This window comes from Trichosurus vulpecula, chromosome 3 (genome assembly GCF_011100635.1).
Source record: "Trichosurus vulpecula isolate mTriVul1 chromosome 3, mTriVul1.pri, whole genome shotgun sequence".
Classification (NCBI taxonomy): domain Eukaryota; kingdom Metazoa; phylum Chordata; class Mammalia; order Diprotodontia; family Phalangeridae; genus Trichosurus; species Trichosurus vulpecula.
This window is the reverse complement of record NC_050575.1, coordinates 292,245,364-292,268,062: the sequence shown is the minus strand read 5'-3', so window position 1 is coordinate 292,268,062 and position 22,699 is coordinate 292,245,364. Positions and strand designations below refer to the sequence as shown.

Sequence of the window (22,699 nt, the reverse complement as noted above, 5' to 3'; positions counted from 1 at the left end):
CAAGGGAAATGAAAATGAAAGACAAAGCTTAATGCTGATAAGCTACGGATGAACATGTAGCTACACCCATTTACAGCTAGTAGAACTGCTAATGAAATCTTTTGGCAAAGTAATTTGGCAACATGGGGTGTCCCAACAGTCTTAGTGCTGCACTAAGATTTTTGGGACATGTTGTATATTGGAAAAATCATTGAACTATTTGCTTATAATTGATAATTCCATTTTTGGGAACATGGTGCTGAGGGGTAATAGGAAAAATGAGCTAAGTATTAAAAGATAATTATTTATAGAAACATTTTTTAATTCAATTTTATTTCATTTTCAGTTCTGAATTTTCTCCTTCCCCCATCCATGGAGAAAGCAGTAAAGCAAAACCTTTACAAATATGTATAGTCACACAATACAAATTCCAGAATTAGCCATGCCTAAGAAAAGAAAAGGTAAAAGAAAATAGTTTTAATCTACACTCTGAGGCTATCACCTCTCTGTCTGAAAGAGGGCATGTTTCATAATGAGACCTTTGGAACTATGGTTGGTTCTCTTGTGTTGAACAGAATTCCTTAGTCTTTCAAAGTTATTTGTCTTTATAGTATTGTGGCATAGTATAAAATATTCACCTGGTTTTGCTCTCTTCATGTTGCATCTGTTCATACAAGTCTTCCCAGGTTTTTCTAAAACTACCTCCTTGACAATTTTTTACAGCATAATAGCATCCCATCACATAATACATATAACTTGTTCAGTCATTTCCCAACTAATGGGCACCTTCCTAGTTTCTAATTCTTTGCCACAATGAAAAGAGTTGCTATAAATATTTTTGTACAAATGGGTCCTTTGCCTCCTTCTTTGATCTCTTTGAGGTATAGACTTAGTAGTTGTATCAAAGGATATGTACAGTTTAATAGGTTTTTGGGCATAGTTCCAAATTGCTTTCCAGAATGGCTGGAGGAGTTCACACTTCCATCAGTACTGCATTAATGCACCTGTTTTCCTATGGCTCCTCCAGCATTTGTCATTTTTGGTACCTCCAAATAGTTTTAATTTGCATTTCTCTAATTATTAGTGATTTAGAACTTTTTCTTATGTTATTAATAATTTGTATTCCTCTGAAAACTGCCTATTCATATCATTTGATTATTTATCGGATGGGGAATAAATGTTATTCTTATAAATTTGAATCCCTTCCATTTATACATTAGAAATGAGACCTTTATCAGTGAAACCTGTTGGAAGGATTCTTCTCCAATTTCCTGCTTCTTGTGTAATTTTAGCTGGCAATGGGTTTTTCTACACTTAATAGTATTTTATTCTTTTTTTCAATTGCATGTAAAGATAGTTTTTAACATTCATATTTTTAAGATTTTGAGTTCCCAATTTTTCTTCCTCACTCCCTTCCCTCCCCCCTCCCCAAGACAGCAAGCAATCTGATATAGGTTATACATGTGCAATCATGTCAAACATGTTTTCACCTTAGTCATGTTGTGAAAGAAGAATCAGAACAAAAGGGAAAAACCTCGAGAAAGAAAAAAAAAGTGAAAATAATACTCTTTGATCTGCATTCAGACTCCATAGTTCTTTTTCTGGATGTGGATAGCATTTTCTTTTATGGGTCTTTTGGAATTGTCTTGGGTCATTGTATTGCTGAGAAGAGCTATGTCTATCAAAGTTGGTCACAGCACCATGTCGCTGTTACTGTGTAAAATGTTCTCCTGGTTCTAGCAGCATTATTTGTAATGGGGAAAAAACAACAAACTGGAAGAAATAAGCTAAATGCCCAATGAGAGGGAAATGATTGAATAAATTATGATATATAATATTATTGAAATGGAATATTTAAGGTCCTCATCTCTAAGATGAGGGGCTTGGATTAGACGACCTCTGAGATTCCACCTAGTGCTAAAACAGGGGTATGCTTCATACTGGCCCTTTAGAGTTGATGGCTGAATTTTCAGGGTGAGCATTTACACCTCTGTAAATGGTACAAATCAGGGCTTGATTTATTGCTTTGTTGTTTGATCTATAACACTTTAAAAAGTGATGGAAAAATATGGAAAAATGCAGGTTGGATTTTAAAAGTGTTTCGTGCGTACATTTTCCCCCTTGGAGAACCGACCAGTAAACACTTATTAACGCGCCATTGTGTTAATACTCTTACATTTCGGAAGGCAATAACTGGTTTCCCGCCCCACTTATCCCAGGGTAACTCGCGAAGACTACAATTCCCGGCATGCAACGGGAATAAGGCCGGTACCCTACGGTGCACAAATCAGGTGACAGGGAAAGCCCCGCCCTCCATCCGGCCTGACCCCGCCCCCTCGCCCTCCCTCGCTCCCTCGGGCCCCCTCCTCTCCGGTCATCCCCGGCAATTTGCCCTACTTGCTGGAGACGGAAGCCGAGCGGGAGCGCTGGCGGCGGCGGCGCGGAGAATGGGGGACTCCAAAGTGAAAGTGGCCGTGCGGATCCGGCCCATGAACCGACGCGGTGAGTGGAGGGGCAGGGAGGAGGAGGAGGCACGAGGTGGGAGGGGGCCGGGGGCTCTCTGCTCGGAGCTCTCTTGCGGGGCTCGCGGGCGGCCGGGCGGCAGGTGCTCGCGGCGCCCTGGCCCCGCGTCCGGCCCGGATCCCGCCCCCCTCTCCGGAGCGCCACGTCCTGCCCCGGCTGGGCTGCCCCTTCTCTGAGCTGTCTGGGACTCCACGTCGTCCAGCTGCCCCCTGCTCAGCCCCGCAGGGGTCCCCCTGCCTCCCTGTTCTCTGTCCACTCTCTATCTCCCCCCTCCTCCGTCCTCTCCCCCTCCTCTTCCTCCTCCACCAACTCTCTCCTAGTCCTCCTTTCTCTTCCGTGCTCCTCCTTCACCTCCCTCCTCCTTCTCTAGCTTACTTCCCTCCTCCTCCTCTGTCCTTCCTCCTCTTTCTCCATCCTCCCTCTCTTCCTTCTCCTATCTCTTCCTCCTCCCTCTTTCTTCTCCTCTGTCCTCACTTCTCCACCTTCCTTTTCCTCCACTCCCTCTGTCTTCCCTCCTCCTATCTTCCCTCCTTCTCCCTTCTCTGTCCTCCTCCACCTCCTCTACCTCCTTCCTCTTTTTTCTCCACCTCCCTCCTCCAGAAGCCAACATTAAGTGCCCCCTGTGTGCCAGGCACTTGTGCCGTGACTGGTGATAGCGAGATACAAAGGGACACGGCCCCTTCCCTCTGGGAGCTTAGTGTAGGGGCTGGGTGAATGCCCTCCCTCAGATAAGCCTAAACGCAGGTAAAGGCTTGATGCACAAGTTAACTAAGTCAGACGGTAAACTTGTATGTGCTGGGCACTGGGCTCAGCTCTGGGGTACATAGGAAGGCAAAAAAAAAACAAAAAACAACCCAACCCAACCCAAACCATGACAGTTAAAACCTGCGCCTGCTCTCAGGGAGCAAGATGGGAGAGGACAATTAAAAGTGGGAGTGGGGAAGACACTCCAGGAAAACTTTCTGACGGAGATGGCTCCATATCTGAGCCTCAGAGAAAGAATTTATCATGTTCATCAGTCAGTCAGCTAGTATTTATTAAGCTGTGATGTGCCAGGCGCTGCGTTAAGCTCCGGGGATACAAGGAAAAGCAAAAACAAGTTCCTGCTTTCGAAGACTTCAGAGTCTAATGCGAGAGACAACAAGCAGACAGCTGTGTACAAACAAAATAGGGACAGGAGAAAGTGGGAGTATTCTCAGAGGGAAGGTACTAGGAGGCAGCTGCTGTGATGCCCATTTTACAGCTGGGGAAACTGAGCAAAACATTAAATGATTTGCTGAAGGTCAGACAGCTGGACTTGATCTCAGTTCTTCCGTATTCTAAACCCAGCTCTCCTTTCCTCTGCCCTATCTAGCTGCCCTTGCAAGGAGTAAAACCGAGGAGCCTTCCTGAACTTTACACTTCTTTGTAGGATTCCAGTCTCTCCCTTTTCACAATAACCTGCCTCTGTAGCAACTTATTTATTTATTTATTCATTTGATTCTCATCGGGACCCTGAGAAGGTACGTAGAGTAGGGTAGCATTATATACCCATTTTCCAGGTAAGGAAACTGAAACTCAAAGAATTGATGTGCCCTAGGATCTGACAGCTTGTGAATGGTATAGCCAGGATTAGGTGGAACCGTCTTCCAACCCTACCTCTTTACCTTTTCCTTCCCTTCTCCCCCTTCACCTTGAAACCTCATCTTCCGACACCAGTTTTCTATCTGGAATAGAACCACGGAAAGCATAAGTCTTGAATCCAAGGGCATTTTTTTCCATGTAATCTATACCTGATAGATTTTTACCGCAAATTTAACCCAGAAGCCTTTAGCCCATGGCTGAGTAAATAAAAGAGAATTTGGCTTTATCGCTGTAAGAAAATAGCCAAGTATAAAAACCTTATCTTTGATTCAGCATACCTGATTCCTAAATACCAGACCGTGTTAAACAGTGTTTTAACAACACTGAGTTGGGACTGGGGGAAGGGATGATGTTTTTTTTTGTTTGTTTGTTTTACTGTTGAGAAACTTCTGTTTTCACTTGAGGTCATATTTGTCATCTCATCAGCAAAAAGTTCTAGTGCTCAGAGACTCTGTTGAAAGTATATTTTGGAAACATTTCCTATAATATTGTACAGAGAGAAAGAAAGAGGGGAACTTCGAGTGAGAAACCAGGTAAAGGCTAAATCTTGTTCAGCACTGTGGTTTATCAGTATAGTCCCAGGGCATAGTTTGGTAAGTGACACGTTCTTAAGATTCCAAATTAGTATGTAACTTCTCAGGTGCTACCCACAACTGCTTCTGCAGGCTCATTTCACAATTAAGTGAAGTTATAAGCTTGTTGAATAGTTATGGTAAGTCACCTCAACACACTGCAGAGCCAAGGGTTTGGGCTACATGATCCTAGAAAGTTCCTGTCCAGCTATGAAAATTCTGTGATTCTGATGGGGAGAGAGGCATGGGTTTATCTGCTGCCCTGTGGATAGGAAGTTGATATTACTAATCCTTCACCAATAGGACATGTGCTTTGAGTTGTGTTCTCAGTAATGTTCCAGCTTGTATTCGTGAAAAGGTCAGGGCTGCATTCTGTGGCCAGAAGAGTTTTCCTCAGTGTAAAATTACCTCGAGTTCTCTGACCACAGATTGAACTCACAACCTTGGCCTCTTCAACATCATGCCCCAAACAGCAGGGCTAAATTAGACAAACAATAAAATTTTTCATAAAGCCTTTGTCCTTTTGTTCAAGGACACTTTATTTTAGTTCATTGTATTTTTATGAACCTTAACTGTGACTTTTTGAAAAGCATATCAAGAAATTATCAGAGGAGAGGGACTTCAGAACAACTTTTGATTGCCTTTTCACAAATATTTGGGAAAGTCTGAAAGGTAGGGTTTTTATTTGAGATCCTAGTATTCAATGATCTACAGGAATATAGCAGGATTGGGATAAAATATTTGTATTTTAAAGATGGTAGCAGGAAGTTGCTTGGAAGTATTGAAAGTATAGCATAATTTCCCAAATGCAATTTGGTACATTCCCCTCCTTTTCAGTTACTTTAAACTCATTGTTTACCTTCAATGCTTGTTCAAGTTTAAGATATTTGTGAGGATGAACTAACTCTGTGGGTTGCTGATCCAACTGTGTTTTGTAATCGGGCTGTATGTGTTCATTGGCTTTGTTCTTTCTATATGGATCTCTTTTGAACAACTGAATTCCTATGAAGAAGCCCTGTGGTGGTCCAAGGCTCAGTGCTATCAATACGGTGTCATCTGGAAATTGATCATGTGGAGACTTCATCATCCACAAGGAATGTATTTGAATTTTGTGTAGGACATCGTACAGTGACATTGGTGAACATTTTTTTTTTTTTTTGCTTAATGCCTTACCTGATTTCGATGCTCATCTTCCAGTGATGATTTATGGCCTGGTATCATGGAATATCAGGATGTTAGGAGAATCAGAATTGCAGGGTAATGAAAAGGCCTATGGTGGATGGTAGGAGGCTCCATTAATAATGACTTAAGTTTGACAAGTGGGGTAAAGGACATTACCAAGGGCATGTTTGACTAGAAAAATAGATGGAGTGAGAGAGGGATAGTGTGACTGCTGGTATCCAGGATATAGGAAAAGAATCGGAGGAAAGCCTCCAGCATGTGATAGATATTTAATAGGGGTTGCTAAGGTGTAAATGGATTGTAGGCTGCATTGATGGGGGCTGAGGGGGGAGGGGAGCAGCTAATGACATGGGTGAGATCATATTCATCTAAGTATATGTTTTATAATTGATTCTTGTTCACCCCCAATGATTATTAATATGATTATAATATTCTTTGTCAGTATAGTATAGGAGTTTTGAGGAGTACGTAGAGTCTTGGAGTTGTGAAACTGGAAGAGACCTTAAAGGTGCCCAGGGTTGTGTAGATTTTTAATTTAACATTGAATCAATCTTTCTTACCCTATTTTTTAAAATAAATAAAGTAATTATACTGCATTTTGTAAGGTGGAAAAGTTTCCCTGTTACCTTCACCTTATAGTGCCTTATAATTCCTGAAGATTATAAAAATGTGTGTGTTAAAATAAATCCTTTTTTTGAACTTTATTAGTTCAAACCTGGCCCCAGATACGTATTAACTATGTGACTCTGGCCAAGTCACTTAACCTCTATTTGTCTCAATTTCCTCTTCTGTAAAGTGGGGATCATAATAACATCTACTTCAGTGTTGTTGTGAGGATCAAATGAGATAATTGTGAAGCACTATAAAATGCTTATTATTTTCATCATCGTTATGCTACACAGAGTAGATATTCACATAAATTTGAGGGTCACTCTGGGAAACTGCAGAGGGAACCTAAAGCTAATGATTTATAAACTACTAGAGTTTGTAAAATATTGCTTAAAAATAGAACTGAATTTCTCTTTAGGAGGGTATTTTGAAATTGATTAACTTTGAAAAAAACTTAAGTGATGGGTAAGTAAATACCACACCTTGGTAAAAGTTCAAACCAAGTTTTTTTCTATCAGACCATGTAAAACCCGGAAGGGACCTTGGAAATCTTCTAATTCTAACACCTTATTTTATAGATGAGGAAACTATATAATGAATTACTGTTTATATTTTATGTAATCTACTCTGAAGCTTGGAATTCCTCATAGCCTTATTTCAGGGCAAAGTTAAACTTTGGTTGCCCCAGTACTGTGAGAAGTTTCCAGTTATGACCTGTTTATGTGTCAGTTCTATGTATTTATGTATTTTTAGGATTTTTTTTAACATTCATTAAATGAGCAAAGAACAGGACCTTCAGTTTTATTCAAAATTATGCATACATTAGATAAATGAATTTAGTTATTTTACATGTTAAACATTAAACTCTAATTTAGCAAGTGGGAGATTTGTAATCAGGTCATAGATAATTCTTTGATGTACTTTTGTCAGGAATTATAGCTTTGTTTTTCTAAAGTATTAAAGTTAAATAGTGAGGAAGCAAAGGGAAATTTGTCATGACTGGGAAATTGTCTCCTAATAGATACTGACTATCAGAATAAATTATCTTTCAGACTTGTGCAGTTGACAGGGTGATGCCTCCTGTGTTCTGCATACTGTGAAGTACACTCATTCATGCATAATTATTGGATGAATTAAAAGTATTACAAGCATAACTTATAACACCTGTTGGGTCATGAAGGCAGACTGTTTGCTTCTTCAGAAGTTTGAAGTTAGGTAACCAGTGTATTGGGGAAATTTTATAAGTACTTATAAAAGTTTAATTGACAAATTTACTGAGTGCCTGTCTAAGGTTGTGCAGATCAGCTGTTGTTTGAGAAAGGTCTCTGCTGTCTAGTGGGAGAAGACTGGACTTTGAATAGCAGGAGGAATTTAGCCGAGTAGGTCAGGTGAGAAAGACTGAGAGGTTAGGGAGCATGCAAGAGAGATTCTAATTCTAATATTAATTGCATACTAAAATAACAGCATTAATATTATGTATATACTGCCTTTTTGGGATGGGGGGAATACCCATTAAGGTACATTCTTACCATTGAGGAACTAGTTTATGATCTATTTGAGTAGATAACATACTAAATAGGTTAAACAACAATATAAGATGTTTTGTCATTAAGTGCCAAATAAATAGTATAGATGGTAAATACTATAGTACTATAGGAGTTTTAGGCCTAGAGTCAGGAAGACCTGACTTCAAATCCAGCCTCATATGCTTACTAGTCGTGTGACCCTGGGAAAGTCATTTAACCGCTATTTGTCTTAATCCCCTGGAGAAGGAAGTGGCAAACCCCTCCATGGACAGTATTGGCATGCTGTGGTCCATGAGGTCATAAGAGCCGGATGTGATTGAACAACAACAAAGAGGCTGAGTTTTTGAAAAGGCTTCATGTGGAAGACCGAAGTTCAAGGATGGATAGGATTAGGATAGGCAGAGAACTGGAGGGAAGGACCGTTTCGATAGGCACAGCCTACGTTCATGGAGCCTGCTCATAGCAAGAAGTCTATGGTTAAATTTTCAGTGTGGGCATTTATACCTTGGAAATTGGTGATGCTGTAACTGCGCTTGATTTATTGTTTCATTAATTGACTTAAGTCAGGGCTGTCCAAAATGCAGCCTACCAGCATAGAAATTTACATAAATGCTTTAGTAAACAAGGCTGAACTACTGCAGAGCTCTCACTAAAATGGCAAATCAGAATATATTGCCTATCGTTTCAATAAAAACCTAAGATTGGACAGCCCTGACTTAAGTGATGGAGAAAATGTTAATACAGATTAAATTTTAGATTCTGTGTTGTGCACATTTTTTGAGGGGAGGGCTGATTGTTCAACCTTTACCCGCATACCTTTGGAGAGGAAGAGCAAAGGTGAAGAGACAAGAATGAACAAGCTGTTTTGGTGGGGGTACTATGAATATAGTTAGCTGGCTTCTATGTGAAGGTTTTACATTGTGCAGCAAGAGAGAAGGCTGGAAATATAGATTGGAGTCAGCTTGAATTCTAGACAAAGAAATTTAGAGAATTATTTTCTAGGTGCTCTCAATAAATACCAGTTTTCATAGCTTCATGTATGAATCTAGAAAAAAAAATTTGATGATTAAATAAAAAAATTATAATAAAGAAATTTCATGCTTTATGTCTAAGTATCCAAATGTAAAACACCATTGTTTAATTTCAGTATAATAAATGGATTAGTTGTTAAATTAAACGTACTTGTAAACTTTTTTTTAATGGTTTGCGAGAATTCTGTCCCCAAACCACAGTCAAATTAGCCATCTCTATAGGCACTAGAAAGCTCTTGGAAGCTCTTGTGAATGAGATAATAAGGTAAAATTTGGTAGATATAAATCTAAAGGCTTGGTTTCAAAAAACCCACTGCACAAGTACAAGATAGGGTAGGTAGCCCTGGCTAGACAGCAGTTTGTTTAGGGGTTTTAGAGGATTACGAGCTTAATATGAGTAAAAAATGTGACATGGCAGCTAAATAAGCAAATTTAATCTTGGGCCATGTTAATAAAAGCAGCATAGGATCCAACGGAAGGAGGTGATAGTTCTTCTGAGGCAGCTAAGCAGTGCCACGGTGGATAAAATGCTGGGCCAGGAGTCAGGAAGGCCAGGTTTAAATCTGGCCCCAGACACTTACTATTTGTGTGACCCTGACAAAGTCACTTAATCTCTAGACAAAGGTTAGTTTCTGCAACTGTAAAATGTACATAATAATGGCACCTAACTCTCTGGGTTATTGTGGAGGTGGCAGTCCAGTGAGATAGTATTTGTAAAGTGCATAGCACAGTGCTTGGCCACCCACATGGCTGTAACATATCTGGAGTGTATGTTCACCTGCTTAGAAGAGCATAGCCAAGTTAGTGAAGGCGACTGGGGACCATGCCATCTGAGGATTACTTGAAGGAAGTTGAAATGCTTAATTTGGAGAGCAGAAGACTTAGGGGAGTACATGATTGCGGTCTTCTTGGTGCTCCCCTAAGACTTCTGGAGGGATTATTGTTGTTCTGTTGGACCCCTGAAAGGAGAACTAGCAGCAGTGGGTGGGATTTATGGAGGCAGGTTTTGATCGAGTACAAGGAAAAAAATTTATAGCAACTAGAACTGTCCAAAAGTGGAGCAAGGTAGTGGTTTCCCCATTACTGACTGTATTCGAGTTGACTAGCAACCTCTTGTATGTGGTAGAGAGGGTTCTTGCTGAGAGGCAGGTTGGACTCACTGACCTCTAAGACCCCTTACAAGTCAGGTGAAAGCATGGAATAAAAGGGAGAAGGGTCAGTTTTGGGTTTGGAACTTTGAAGCTCAAATTAATTATTTAAAATTGTAGCACATGATAGAGACCGAATATGGGGATAGGTAAATTGGAAGAGGGGAAGAACGTGTTTAAATGTCAGGCATGAAAAAGAACTATTTGGAACATTCAGCATAGGCTTGAAGAGATGAGAATCCAACAGAAGGAAATGAGGTAAGCAGGAATTCTTTTGAAGGAAGACTTGGTATGTGTTCTCTTCTTCACATGGAGAGAGGCTTCTTGAGGGCAGGAGGGTGATGAAAACATGTCTAGTACAAGCATTTCTCTCTCTATAGTACATATTCAGAGTCTATTCTTAAATCGGGAATAATGGTCATTTAAAAAATAATTATTTTATGCCAGGTGTCAGGGCTATGGATGACAATTTCTGCCTGTGTTTTCTGGAACAGAAGGAAACTGTTTGCTTTCATCTACTTGATATTCTGATGGTGAATGAGACACACATCTACCACAACAATCTTTTGTTCTCACTGTCAGCTCAATAACTTGGGTTTGGATTTATATAAATAGGGTTGAAAGGCCTCTCCCTCCTTTTTCTTTTATAAGTAAGATTCTTTTAGATTGCAATAATATCCATTTGAAGCTATCATTTATATCTTCTAATTTTAGAGGTCAGTGATATATGAATACTACTGATACACTTGTTGTCATCATTAGGATATATATTTTTAGTTGTTTTGCCAGTAGTGGTAATGAATTTAGCATTTATCCATCCATATAGTTTTATCAGGCTACCCAGTTACCAGAATCGTACATTCTTGAGAAAGTTTGGTGGCATTTGATAATGTAATATGTTGATATGGAACCCATCAAAGTTAATTGATCCGTATGGAGCTCAAAACTGTGCTCTTAACTCTGTCAGTACAGACTGCTACCTATCTGACTTAAGCAACTAAGATTCCCAGGAAAATAATATGACTAAAAATACATTTAGTTTGACAAATAATTTTGAAGTTACTCTGTTGGTTCCTCCATCCCTGTAATAGGTGCTGTATGAGATTCAAAAGAAGCATAATTCATGGTACCTGTCCTCAAGGACATGAGAAACGATGAGAGACTAATATATGTTTTTGTTAATGAACTTGTTGTATGGTGCTGACAGAAGGGACCTAGTGTGGTCCAAGGTCACTTATGGGAGCTTCCCAGAAGAGTTGGGACTTGAGGTGGACCTTAGAGGAGGTGAAGGATATGGCCAGTCATGTGTGGGTGGAGGGTGTGGGCTGTGCCTTAAAGAAGGGGGTCTGACAGGAAAAAGGAGTTGGTTGGGAGTTGAGGGAGATAAGGGACTGTATCATGAAGGGTTGAAGGCTAAATTGGGAAATTTAGATGATAGGATCATAGATTTGTGGCTGGAAGGGATTTTTGAGGTCATTTAGGCCAACCTCCTCATGTTATAGATGGAAACAAACTTAGCTTAAATGATTGCCTAGGGTCACACAGGTAGTGAGTGACCCAGGCAAGCTCCACATTCAGAGTTCTGTCACACATTGCATAAAAATAGGAGGGAGAATGTGGGATGTTTGGGGTATACAGCTTGGCTGTATCATAGATTGCTTTGAAAGAATTGTGTAATAGAAGAATGAAAAGGTAATTCAGAACTAATGTTGTCTTCTGTAGAGTAGGCATCTTGTGAAGTTGTACAATTTCAGTGATGCTGCTATTGTCCAGAGCATTGTTGGAATTCCTTTTCTGGGACCTCCTTCTGCCTCTGTAGTAGATTCTTTTGTAATCCTTTATAGTGGCAAATTTTATTCTTTGAGAGTGGATTTGGTTTTTGAAGAGAGAAGAGATTCAGAGCTAAGTTTATTGAAAAAATTGAATTTTTGAGGTTAAGACAGTTTTTGGTAAAGAATGTGATTATAAAACATTGGAACTGATTTTGTGTGTGTGTGCTTTGTCTGTGTGTGTATGTGTATTTTATGTGTGTGTGTGTGTGTGTTTTGAAAGTGGAGCTCAAAAAATATTTTGAGAAATGGAAGCATTGGAATTCATGTGTGGCCTCCAACATCAATAAAATGATTTGCTTTTTTGGTTAACTCAGGGTGTTTTCACTAAATATGATTATTTTATGGTTACATCTTGTATATTTTATTTAAAGATGAATGAGAAAAATTGAACTTTTGGGGTTACGTCTGCCTAGTGTTATTCATTGTAATGAAGATTTTTTAGCATAATTACATTGCTTTTCATTAGAAGTTTCACACAAATTTTCATTTGTTTTTAGAAAATATCCATCTTTATAGTAAAGAAAAAAGGTTACCACTGCATTTTATAGAAATGGCAACCTGATTATTAAATCATCTCTTTGGCATTATTTTTTTCCTATCATCATACAGAAAAATATAATAGGTTTTAATTGCATTATACTGTTCTTTTTATTGTAGTTAATACACAAAAGTCTGACAGTCTTAAGTCTTCTCATTAGCTGCTGCTAAACTAATATGTAATTACTTTGATTAGAAAATAATATACTTTGATTTATATAGAAACCTCTCCTTGAGAGGGCCAACTGCTTCTCATTTGTCTTTATGATATTTCTTTGAAGAATCTTTAGGTATGCATGCCTGTTCCCATTTTACAGTTGGATAACTGAGGTTGAAAGGATAATTAACTTACCATAAGTCATCCATTGAGTCATTTATAAAGCTATTAGTGGTACCCAGGTCTTTTAGTCTGAAGAAACTTATTAGGACTTGGACTTTTTAGACTGAAGATCTAGATTCTGTCCCCCAAATCAGTGATCTCCAAGATCTTCAGAGTCCCAGTAAAACTTATGGTTGTTGCCCTGGCATATCTCTCCCATGTATCCCATGTGGCATATATGTAAGCATATATAGGTATTTCTGTGTATATATAGAGAGCATATGGTGTAGTATATATAGTCTACAATTTATATGCCGCATGTCTATACATGTACATGCTTGATCTTCCTGCTGGATAGAAATGGCAACAGAGGAATAATGGTTTAGAATGTAAACTTTTGCGGGGAACATTACAGAGATGGTTGGTGGAAGATTATGAGCAGTATCCATGACAAAACAGTGAAGAATGGTAGAGAAGGAAACAAGTCAGAAGAAAGCTTGATGTGATATCCATCTAAACCAAAAGCACTTCTATAATAGATTACTTTCATTAGTAAGCATTTATTACGTGTATAATATGTGCCAGGTGAAACAAATAAAGGTAAAAGAAAGTCGTTGCCCTTGAGGAACTCAGAATGAGAAATTTCCTATCTATTGCACTCTTTGGATTCCACTCAACCAACCATCATTATGCTCTGATCTGGGTACCTTCTCCTGATAGGTGCTTAGCATGTTTATTGTATTGTCGTATTATAATCTAATTGGGGCGACAACATGGAAACAGTTATGTTCAAACAAGCTATATTCAGAATAAACAGGAAATAATCAGTAACGGGACAGTATTAAGAGAGACTGGGAAAGGCTTCTTGTAGAGGGTAGGATTTTAGTTGGGAATTGAAGGAAGCCAGAAAGCAGAGATGAGGAGGGAAAACATTTCAGGAATGGGGAACAGCCAGGGGAAATGCCTGGAGCCTAGATAGAGATGGAAGTGTCTTGTTCATAGAGCAGCAAGGAAGCCAGTACCATGAGATCAAAGAATATGTGGGAGGGTATAAAGTATAAGCAGAAAGGAAAGGTAGGCAAAAGGGCTAGGTTAGTAAGGGATTTGAATTCCAAAAAGAGGATTTTATATTTAACCTTGAAGATGATAGGGCGCCACTGAAGTTTATTGAGCTGTGGGGGGGGGGAAGGATCACATGGTCATGCCTCGGCTTCAGGAAAATAACTTTGGTGGCTTAATGGAGGATGGATTGAAGTGGGGAGAGACTTTGGAGTAGAGGGTGGGTCAGGAGGACCAACTAACAGGCTATTGCAATTGTCCGGGTGTGAGGTGATAAAGGTCTGTGCCAGAAGTGGTGGCAATGTCAGAGGAGAGAAGGGGGTGTATTCCAGAAATGTTGCAGAGGTGAATTGACAGGCTTTGGCAACAGATTGCATATGGAAGGTGAGAGATAGTGAGGAGTTAAGGATGAGACCTAGCTTGCCCTTGGCAATAATTGAAAAATACAGCCCACATAAACAAAAGTTCTTTGAGGTTATCAGTAATTTTTAAGAATGTAAAGGGTCCTGAGACCAAAAAGTTGGAGACCCATTGCTCTAGAGCAATGTGTATATAAGGGACCCCTTTGGCAATCTCATGAACCCTGTAGACCCTCTCTTAGAATAATGTTTTTAATTGTATAAAATGAAATGCATAGGGTTACAAAGGAACACAACTATTATACTATCATCAAAGTATTTTTTTTAAAAACCAGGTTCATAGACTCCAGCTTAAGGTCATCTGCTCTAGAGGCACCACATTCTCCTTTAACCACTTCTTTTAGATCTATTTCTTGGTTCTTTATCCATCTTTTTATCAACCCCTTAAGCTGGGTGTTCCTTGGTGTTCTGCCCCTGATCCTCAGATCTTGGCCTTCTCAGTTTCCACCTACTCTTCTATGGAGGTAATTCTCAGATCTCCATCTCTAACCCTGCCCTTGCAACATCTCTTGCAATTTCCCCCTCCTCTTTATTCTGGCAGAATAATCTTAAGTAGAATTTTTTTGTAGCTTACTAATATGATACTGTGTATTATCATTATCTGCATATATGTTTATCCCCCTTCTAGAGTAAGCTCTGTAAAAGTCTGTGTCCTTCACACATTAGTATATATTTGCTAAGTGATTGAGATTGTGATGTTCCAACAATGGATCTAGCAATCAGTGATTAGATTGGGCTGCTGAATTTTCATGAAATACATCAGAGAGAAATATTAGTAAAGAAATTTCTAGGACTTCTTAAATAGTCTGTGCCCCTCTTATAAGAAAACCCAGTAGAGTAAACTGTTTTGTTGCAATCTTCTGAATAGATTGAGCGAGAGGCTATTTACAGAGTTCTGAAAATCCCCTTACCCCCCATCCTGTGAATTAAAAAAAAAAAATCTACTCTTACCACCTTACCTAAAGTTGCCAACTTTCAATCTATTATGTAAGCTATCCTTAAGGAACTGGAACACAAAACCAGTAAATTGTAATTGTTATAAAGAGGTTGGAAGCATTAGTTATGTTTGGGATTGTTTGAATGCTATGTGTGGGTTCCTGAGCAATGGAGGGGAGCTTGTTTTCAAGAGGGTATCCAGTATGTAAATCAAGGAAAACTTGTATTCCTGGACTTTAGATATAATTTGAAAGCAATCATTTCTTGACTTCCTGAAGAAGCTAAGAAAGCTGAATGAAAATTTGATAATCCAAAGGGATTCTGTGATACATAAGTTATATAGGGTATTCCAAAAGTCTAAGCTACTGAAGCTTAAAACTGCACTAAGACTTCTGCAATAGCCTGTATGTAGGGAGTATCCCAGGCCCAGCCCAAATTTTATTATGATGTCATTGGGGAGAAAGCAATAACTGATGTGTACATAGCAGAAAGTCTTGTTTAAGGTGATTATTCGCTGTTAAATGATGACTCACTTGCTGGTTGGATATGCAAGATTATCAGCTGTTGATGTTTTCATCTTTAACCCAAGGAATTAGCCCTAGAAAAGGACCTCGTTTGTTTGGCAGATGCTATGGGATCTGTTATTATTATTAACAACTAATTATTAATAATGATAGCACCTAACAGATACAGTGCTTTAAGGTTTGTAGATGGGCTTTATGTACATTATCTCCTTTGATCCTCACAACTTCCTCTGGTGCCCAAGTAGGCATTCAAGGTATTATTATCCCCATTTTACAAGTGAAGAAACTAGGACTTAAAGACATTAAATTACCTCCCTATCCATGGTCAGACAGCTAGTAAGTGTTGGAAGTATAATCAAACTGGGTCAAAGGTTTATCTGGATTCAAAGTCCAACACTCTTTAGAATCAGTGATTCTGGCCAATTCACTCTCATACTTTAACTAAAAAAAAACAAACCCAAAACATTGCTCTCTTTCATTGATTTTAAGATAGCACCTTTTTTTTTTTAATATTTAATGGATCCCATATGTAACATTTAAGTCAGTCTTAACCTATATTTTGTATACCCAAATGTTGAGAAACTGCTATTTATATGCCTATTGTATTTTGATATATACTTTTTAAATAAGGGAGATGCATATTAATTGGAGTCTGAATCTTTTAAATTTTAATGATGACTGGTTTGGGTTTTTTTGGAGGAATTATTTTCATTTTAAAATTAAAGCTTGCAAAAGAATCATATAGAGATTGATTAGAAGGATTGTACACAATTTTTCACTTCCCATCTTTAAACTTGACAATCTACATTTATTAACTACTTGTGTATTTTGGGTAGTAAAAAAGGTTGTGTTTTTTTGTCAGTGGAATCCTTGTCCTATTTGGCGTTTACCAGTAACTTTTAACTTCATTCAGACAGCTAATAAAAATATTTTATGGCACTAGCTCTGAGAACCTTAGAATCTCACAGTTAGGAGATCTTAGAGGCCTATCTGGTTTAATACATATCTGGAACATCTCTTGACAGCTGGACAGGTAGCCTTTGCTAGAAGATGTTTAGTGAGCCTACTAACTCCTGTGGCAGCCCATCCTACTTTTGGTTAGCTCTAATTGGTAGGAAGCTTTTCTTCACATTGAGACCTAATCTGCCTTCCTGCAATTTCCACCTATTGTTCCTACTTCTGCTTTCTGGGACCTAGCAGAACAAATCTAATCCTTTTTCCATGTGACAATCCTTCAGATCTTTAAAGAATCATGACCTCTCCAGCCCCAGCTTTTCTTTTTCTAGGCCCAACTTTCCAATGTGCCCTCCAGTCCCTTCACCATTCCTGCTAGTTACCACTGATCTGCTTCAGCTTGTCCATGTCCTTCCTCAGTGGGTCCATCGAGTATTTATTAAGTACCTACTGTGTGCCAGGTACCATGTTAGAAATACGAAGACAAAAATGAAGCAATCTCTTTGCTCAAGGAGCTTATATTCTCTTGGGGGAGACATGTACATAAACACGTTCTGAAAATGCATTGCCTAGAACTGACCAGAATATTCCAAATGTATTTATAGAATCATAGATTTAAAGCAGGAAGGACCTTAGATTAAGACTAATTTCCCTCACTTTACAGATGAAGCAAGTGTAGGCTAGCTAGCTTATCTGATAGGGCAACAGGAAGCAGTGGACACCAGGCTTCAAAGTAGCTTAGATTTTTGGAACATCCTATATAACTTACGTATCACTGGGAAGAATCCCTTTGGATTACCAAAAGGCCGCTCCCAGCGACCCCGTGGAGGCATCATGGCCCCCGATACATGTTGCTGGCTTGAGAGGACACATGTTTGAATCCCAGCTCTGCCACTTACCACTGGTTTGATTTGGGCCAAGAAATTTAACCTCTTGGCCTTAGTTTCCTCATTTGTAAAAGAAGGTGATTGGACTTTAGATATTCTCTAAGGTCCCGTCAAGTTAAAAATCTGTAATCTCATTCTGTTGTCTTTGCTTGGGCATGCTTCACTGATGTCGGCTGTTCTATCCACACACTCAGAAGTCCTAGATAGGAAACTTTTTGCTTTTTTTTTTCTTAACATCCCTCAACAAAAAAAAGATTAGCAGTTTTGTTTGACTGTCTGACCTGAGGTAATGTAGAAGAGAAGATACTGCCATAATCTAACGCTAATAGCTAATCCAAAAATGATTTGCCCCTGACAAACGCTCAGCTGTGCCCTCTTCATTCGTTTAGTTAGTTCCCAATTTATAATAGGCTGTGTTCCAAAAGTGCATTGGTGAGGTGATTCTCTGGAACTTGAATCATATATTCCCAAAGAAACAATGTTATAAATGGTGGTTAGATTCCCAGATCTGTTCACATGTTTAGCTACATGATGTAGCTAACTGTTTAGTACTTTTCTCTCTTCTCGTTTTTATTGGAAAACATTCCAAGTTCCAACTGTGACTTTGGAGAAGCTAAGAACACATCTCTCCCAGACTCTGTAAAAGCATTCCTTCCCACTTTTCCCCATTACCCCTGTCACGGAACTCTGTTCTGCCCATAGCCGTCTAGCAATAGAGGGCAGTCTTTAATGCCATCTTCATTCCCAGCTGCCCAAACCTTGAGAAACTATTCCCTGCTCTTCTCCGTTCTCTTTTGATTTAATTCAAGTAAGTGAAAAATTAATACCTCTTCTATTGGGCTATTTCCCACTGACATACTTCTCCACTCTCTTCTGATTTAATTCAAGTAAGTGAAAAACTAACACCTCTTTTATTAGCCTATTTTGCACAGACATATTACAGAATAATGCTTTTTGAAAGGAACCCTCATTTTAGCCCCTCCCCCACAGTCCATAATTTGGATTTAGGATGGGAATATTTCTCATGATTGAGTAGAGGTGACAATAGGGGGCTCCTGTAGTGACATTTTGTGTGTAAGGGGTGTTTTTAAGTTGGGTCTCAGATGTTGTTATAAAGTTCTGAAATTTATGAAGTAAATTATTAGGTAATTATTTGAATTATAAAATGATTTTTATGAGGGTTCAGTTCAATTCAACAAGCGTTATGTGCTTACTATGATTTGGGTGCTGTGCTAGGGTTCGAGATTCAATGACAACAAGAAGGTCTGCCCTCAAGGAGATTAAATGGGAAAGGGAGGAGAGGGATGTAGTATCTACACTGATAAATAAATTTCAAACATGTACAAAATAAATACAAAGTAGTTTCTGGGTGATGGGCACTAATAATTGGCAGAAATCAAGAAAGCCTTGTAGAAGATGGCATTTGAACTGAGTCTCGAAGTGACTGAGAAGCTCCAAGCAGTGAAGGTGAAGAGAGCGTTAGAAACAGAATGGTGAATAGACATAGAATGTTGTACATGAGGAGTAAGTAGCAAGTAACTAGAACTTACAACGCAGTAGGGGCAGCCTGGAAAGACCGATTGGAACTAGATTGTGAAAGGTTTTTAAATGCCCAAATTGAGGGGTCAAATATTCTTCTAGAGGGAATAATGAGGCTTTCTGAGCAGAGAAGTGACAAGGTCAGATATTGCTTTAGTAGGATCAGTTTGGCAGCTGAGTGGCAGATGGATTGGGAAGGATAGAGGCCATTAGACTATGCAGTTGTCCAAGTCAGGGACTTCAGGTGACAGGCTGAACTAGGGTTTCTTTCAAAAAGTACTATTGTGTAATACAGGAATACAGGATTTAGTTTACCAAAATTTGGTTTATTCACAATCTCTCAGGAGTGGATCTCTTTACATAAATCAGGATACACAGTATTTCATTACGCACACAAGCTGCTCTGCTCAGATTCATCCTTTTCAAGTAACTGAGTTCCTGGATATTTAGCATGTGGTTTGAATCCCAATGAGTAATCCACAGTCACTAATATAATTACAGTCAGCTCTGGATTATATACAGGTATTATTGGCTTTCTGGATTACTTGCTGTGACTCACCCACTTATCTTCCATCTCTCTCTGTCTGTTGGCTTCTCCCTTACTGCCTACAAACAAGTCCGTGGCTCTCCTGTCCTCAAAAAATCCTCATTTGATTCTTCCAGGCCCGCTGTGATCCTATATCTCTTTTGCCTTGAGAAGGTTGTCTACAACAGATGCCTCCACTTTCCCTTCACTCTTCTTAACTCCTTACAGTCTAGCTTCTCACCTTATTATTCCACCAAAACTTCCCTTTCCAAAGTTTTTTGTTTAGTCATTTCAGTCATGCCTGACTCTTTATGACTCCACTTGGGGTTTTCTTGGCAAAGATGCGGGAAGGATTTTGCCATTTCTTTCTCCAGCTCATTTGAGAGATGAGGAAACTGAGGCAAACAGGGTTAAGTGACTCAGGTCACATAGCTTATAAGTGTCTGAGGCCAGATTTGAACTCAGGAAGACGAGTCTTCTTGACTTCAGGCCTGGCATTATACCCACTGTGCTATCTAGCTACCCTTCTCCAAAGTTACCAGTGATCTTTCAATTGCCAAATCCAATGGCTTTTTCTCAGTCATCATTTTTCTCATCCCTCTGCAGTCAATGACACTGTTGATCACCCTCATTTTGATACTCTCTTGTCTATAAACTTTTGGGATACCACTTTCTCATGGTTCTCCTCCTACACAGTTGGCCACTCCTTCTTAGTTTTCTTTGCTGGATCCTCATCCAGGTTATGCCCTCTAACCATGTGTCCCACAGGTCTTTGTCCCGGTCACTCTGCTCTCCGTATAATACTACATTGCTTGATGATTTCAGCTCCTGTGGATTTAAATCATCCCTATGCTAGTGATTCTCAACTCTACTTATTTCTGACCTAAACTCTCCGCTGACATTTAGTCCCATATCTCTGGATGCCTTTCAGACGTCTTAAACTAGATGTCCAGTAGACATCTCAAACACAAGTTGAAGAGATCACTAAATGAGATCGTGTGAGGAAAGAAGAACCCAGGACAGAGTCTTAGAGGTCAACAACAATTAGTGGATATGATACGGATGAAAATTCAGCAAAGGAGATTTAGGAGAGGTCAGGCACACAGGAGATGAACTGAGAGAGTAGAGTAGTGTCATGAAAACCCACAGAATAAAGAGTATTCATTCAGGAAGTCAGAGCAGGTGTAGTTTCAAATGCTGTGGGGAGATTGAGAAGGGTGAGAGTTGGAGGGAAATCTCTTGGATTTGGCAGTTAAGGGATCATTGGTATCTTTTGAGAGCTCATTTTAATTTGGATGGTGGGGTTGAATACCACATTGCAGAGAGTTTAGAAAAGAATGGAGATGGAGTGGGGATACCCAAATGTAGACATCTTTTTCAAGGATCAAGGATTTTAGCTGAGAAGAGGAGGAAAGCTATTGATTCAAAGCAAGCATGGTAATATCTAACAAAGGGTTTGTTTTGTTTTGTTTTAAGAATGAGAAGACTTGGGTGCATTTGTAGGTGGCAGGAAGGAACTGGTAGATATTAAGAGATTAAAGATTAGCGGGAGAGGATGGGCAAAATGCTGGGGAAGAGAGGGTACGGGATCAAAAGTGCATGTCTAGGGATTGTCTTTGGCAGGAGGAAAGGGATGGCTATATGTTCATCAAGTGGGTTAGAACAAAAAATCTATGCTTTCTGTATGGTGGGACTTGGGATCTATGGGAAATTAGTGTGAAGTAAAAACAAGAGGTACCATTTTTTAAAAAAAGACCCTATTGATAGGGTATCACTAAAGAAAGATAAAAATTAACTCTCTGAATCTTAATACAATAGGACTAATGCTCATACAAATTAAGATATAGTTGTTAGTCATCCTCTGTAGGATGGTTTTAAGGTTGGTTTTATATTCTTCCATTTAAAAAATTTCTTTTCAATTTGGGATTTGTTTTTTAATATGATGGATTTGATGTAGATAACAGATTTTTCAAGAAACATTTGTAGGAACTTAGACTTGTTACAGTATTTAGTATGAGAACACTAGGCCTGAAGTCAGGAAGACTTGTCTTCCTCATTTCAAATCTGGCCTCAGACACTTAGTGATTGTATGACCCTGGGCAAGTCATTTAGCCTCAGTTTTCTCATCTGTAAAATGAACTGGAGAAGGTAATGGTGAACCAGTCTAGTATCTTTGCCAAGAAAACACCAAAGGGGGTCGGTCACCAAAGAGTCTGATACAACTGAAAAATGACACAACATTAATTGCTTAAAATAAACATGTTTTTTCTGGCGTTTTTCCCCTACAGAATTTGACCTGCATACCAAATGTGTGGTGGATGTAGATGCAAATAAAGTTATTCTTTACCCTGCAAATGCTAATCTTTCCAAAGGAGATGTCAGGTAAGAAAAGAAACAAAATCGGAATAGTTACATTTTTATGTTTGTTTTGAGATCTGACATCATTTGTGATAATTTAATTCAACAAGTAGGTATTATAGAGTGCCTCCTGTATCTGTGATACTATGCTAATACATAATATGATATTATTCTAAGTCATGTGTTGGTTGCAAAATTAGTAGATAATAGATGGTATAGTTGATAGTGTGCTGGTCCTGGAGTCAGGAACATTCATCTTCAAATCTGGCCTCATACACATCCTAGCTGTGTGATCCTGGGCAAGTCACCTCACCCTATTTGCCTCAGTTTCCTTATCTGTCAAATGAGCTGGAGAAAGAAATGGCAAAACACTGCCATATTTTTGTCAAGAAAGTCCCAAATGAGGTCACGAAGAATCAGACATGACTGAAATACGACTGACTAAAATGTCCTTGTTCTAGAGCAGTGGTGTCAAACTCAGAATGAAACGAGGCCTCCCAATTGCATTTTAATCTGTTTCGGGCTGCACTCAGGCAAACCGTGTTTGCCACCACTGCCCTAGAGGAAGCTAATAGTCTTCTTGGAGAGATAAGGCCAGCTCATGAAACAGTTAAAA

General features: G+C 39.1%; 1 protein-coding gene across 1 annotated transcript in view; it reads left to right on the top strand.

The window, feature by feature from the left end:
* The first annotated feature begins 2,404 nt into the window (after positions 1-2,404).
* Positions 2,405-22,699, top strand: part of KIF13B (kinesin family member 13B) — a 248,738-nt gene continuing 228,443 nt past the window's right edge. The window contains exons 1-2 of the mRNA XM_036752476.1: positions 2,405-2,481; positions 22,014-22,107. Of these exons, the coding sequence (XP_036608371.1) occupies positions 2,427-2,481; positions 22,014-22,107 (149 nt within the window). The 5' untranslated portion in view covers positions 2,405-2,426. The remainder of the gene's footprint in view (positions 2,482-22,013; positions 22,108-22,699) is intronic.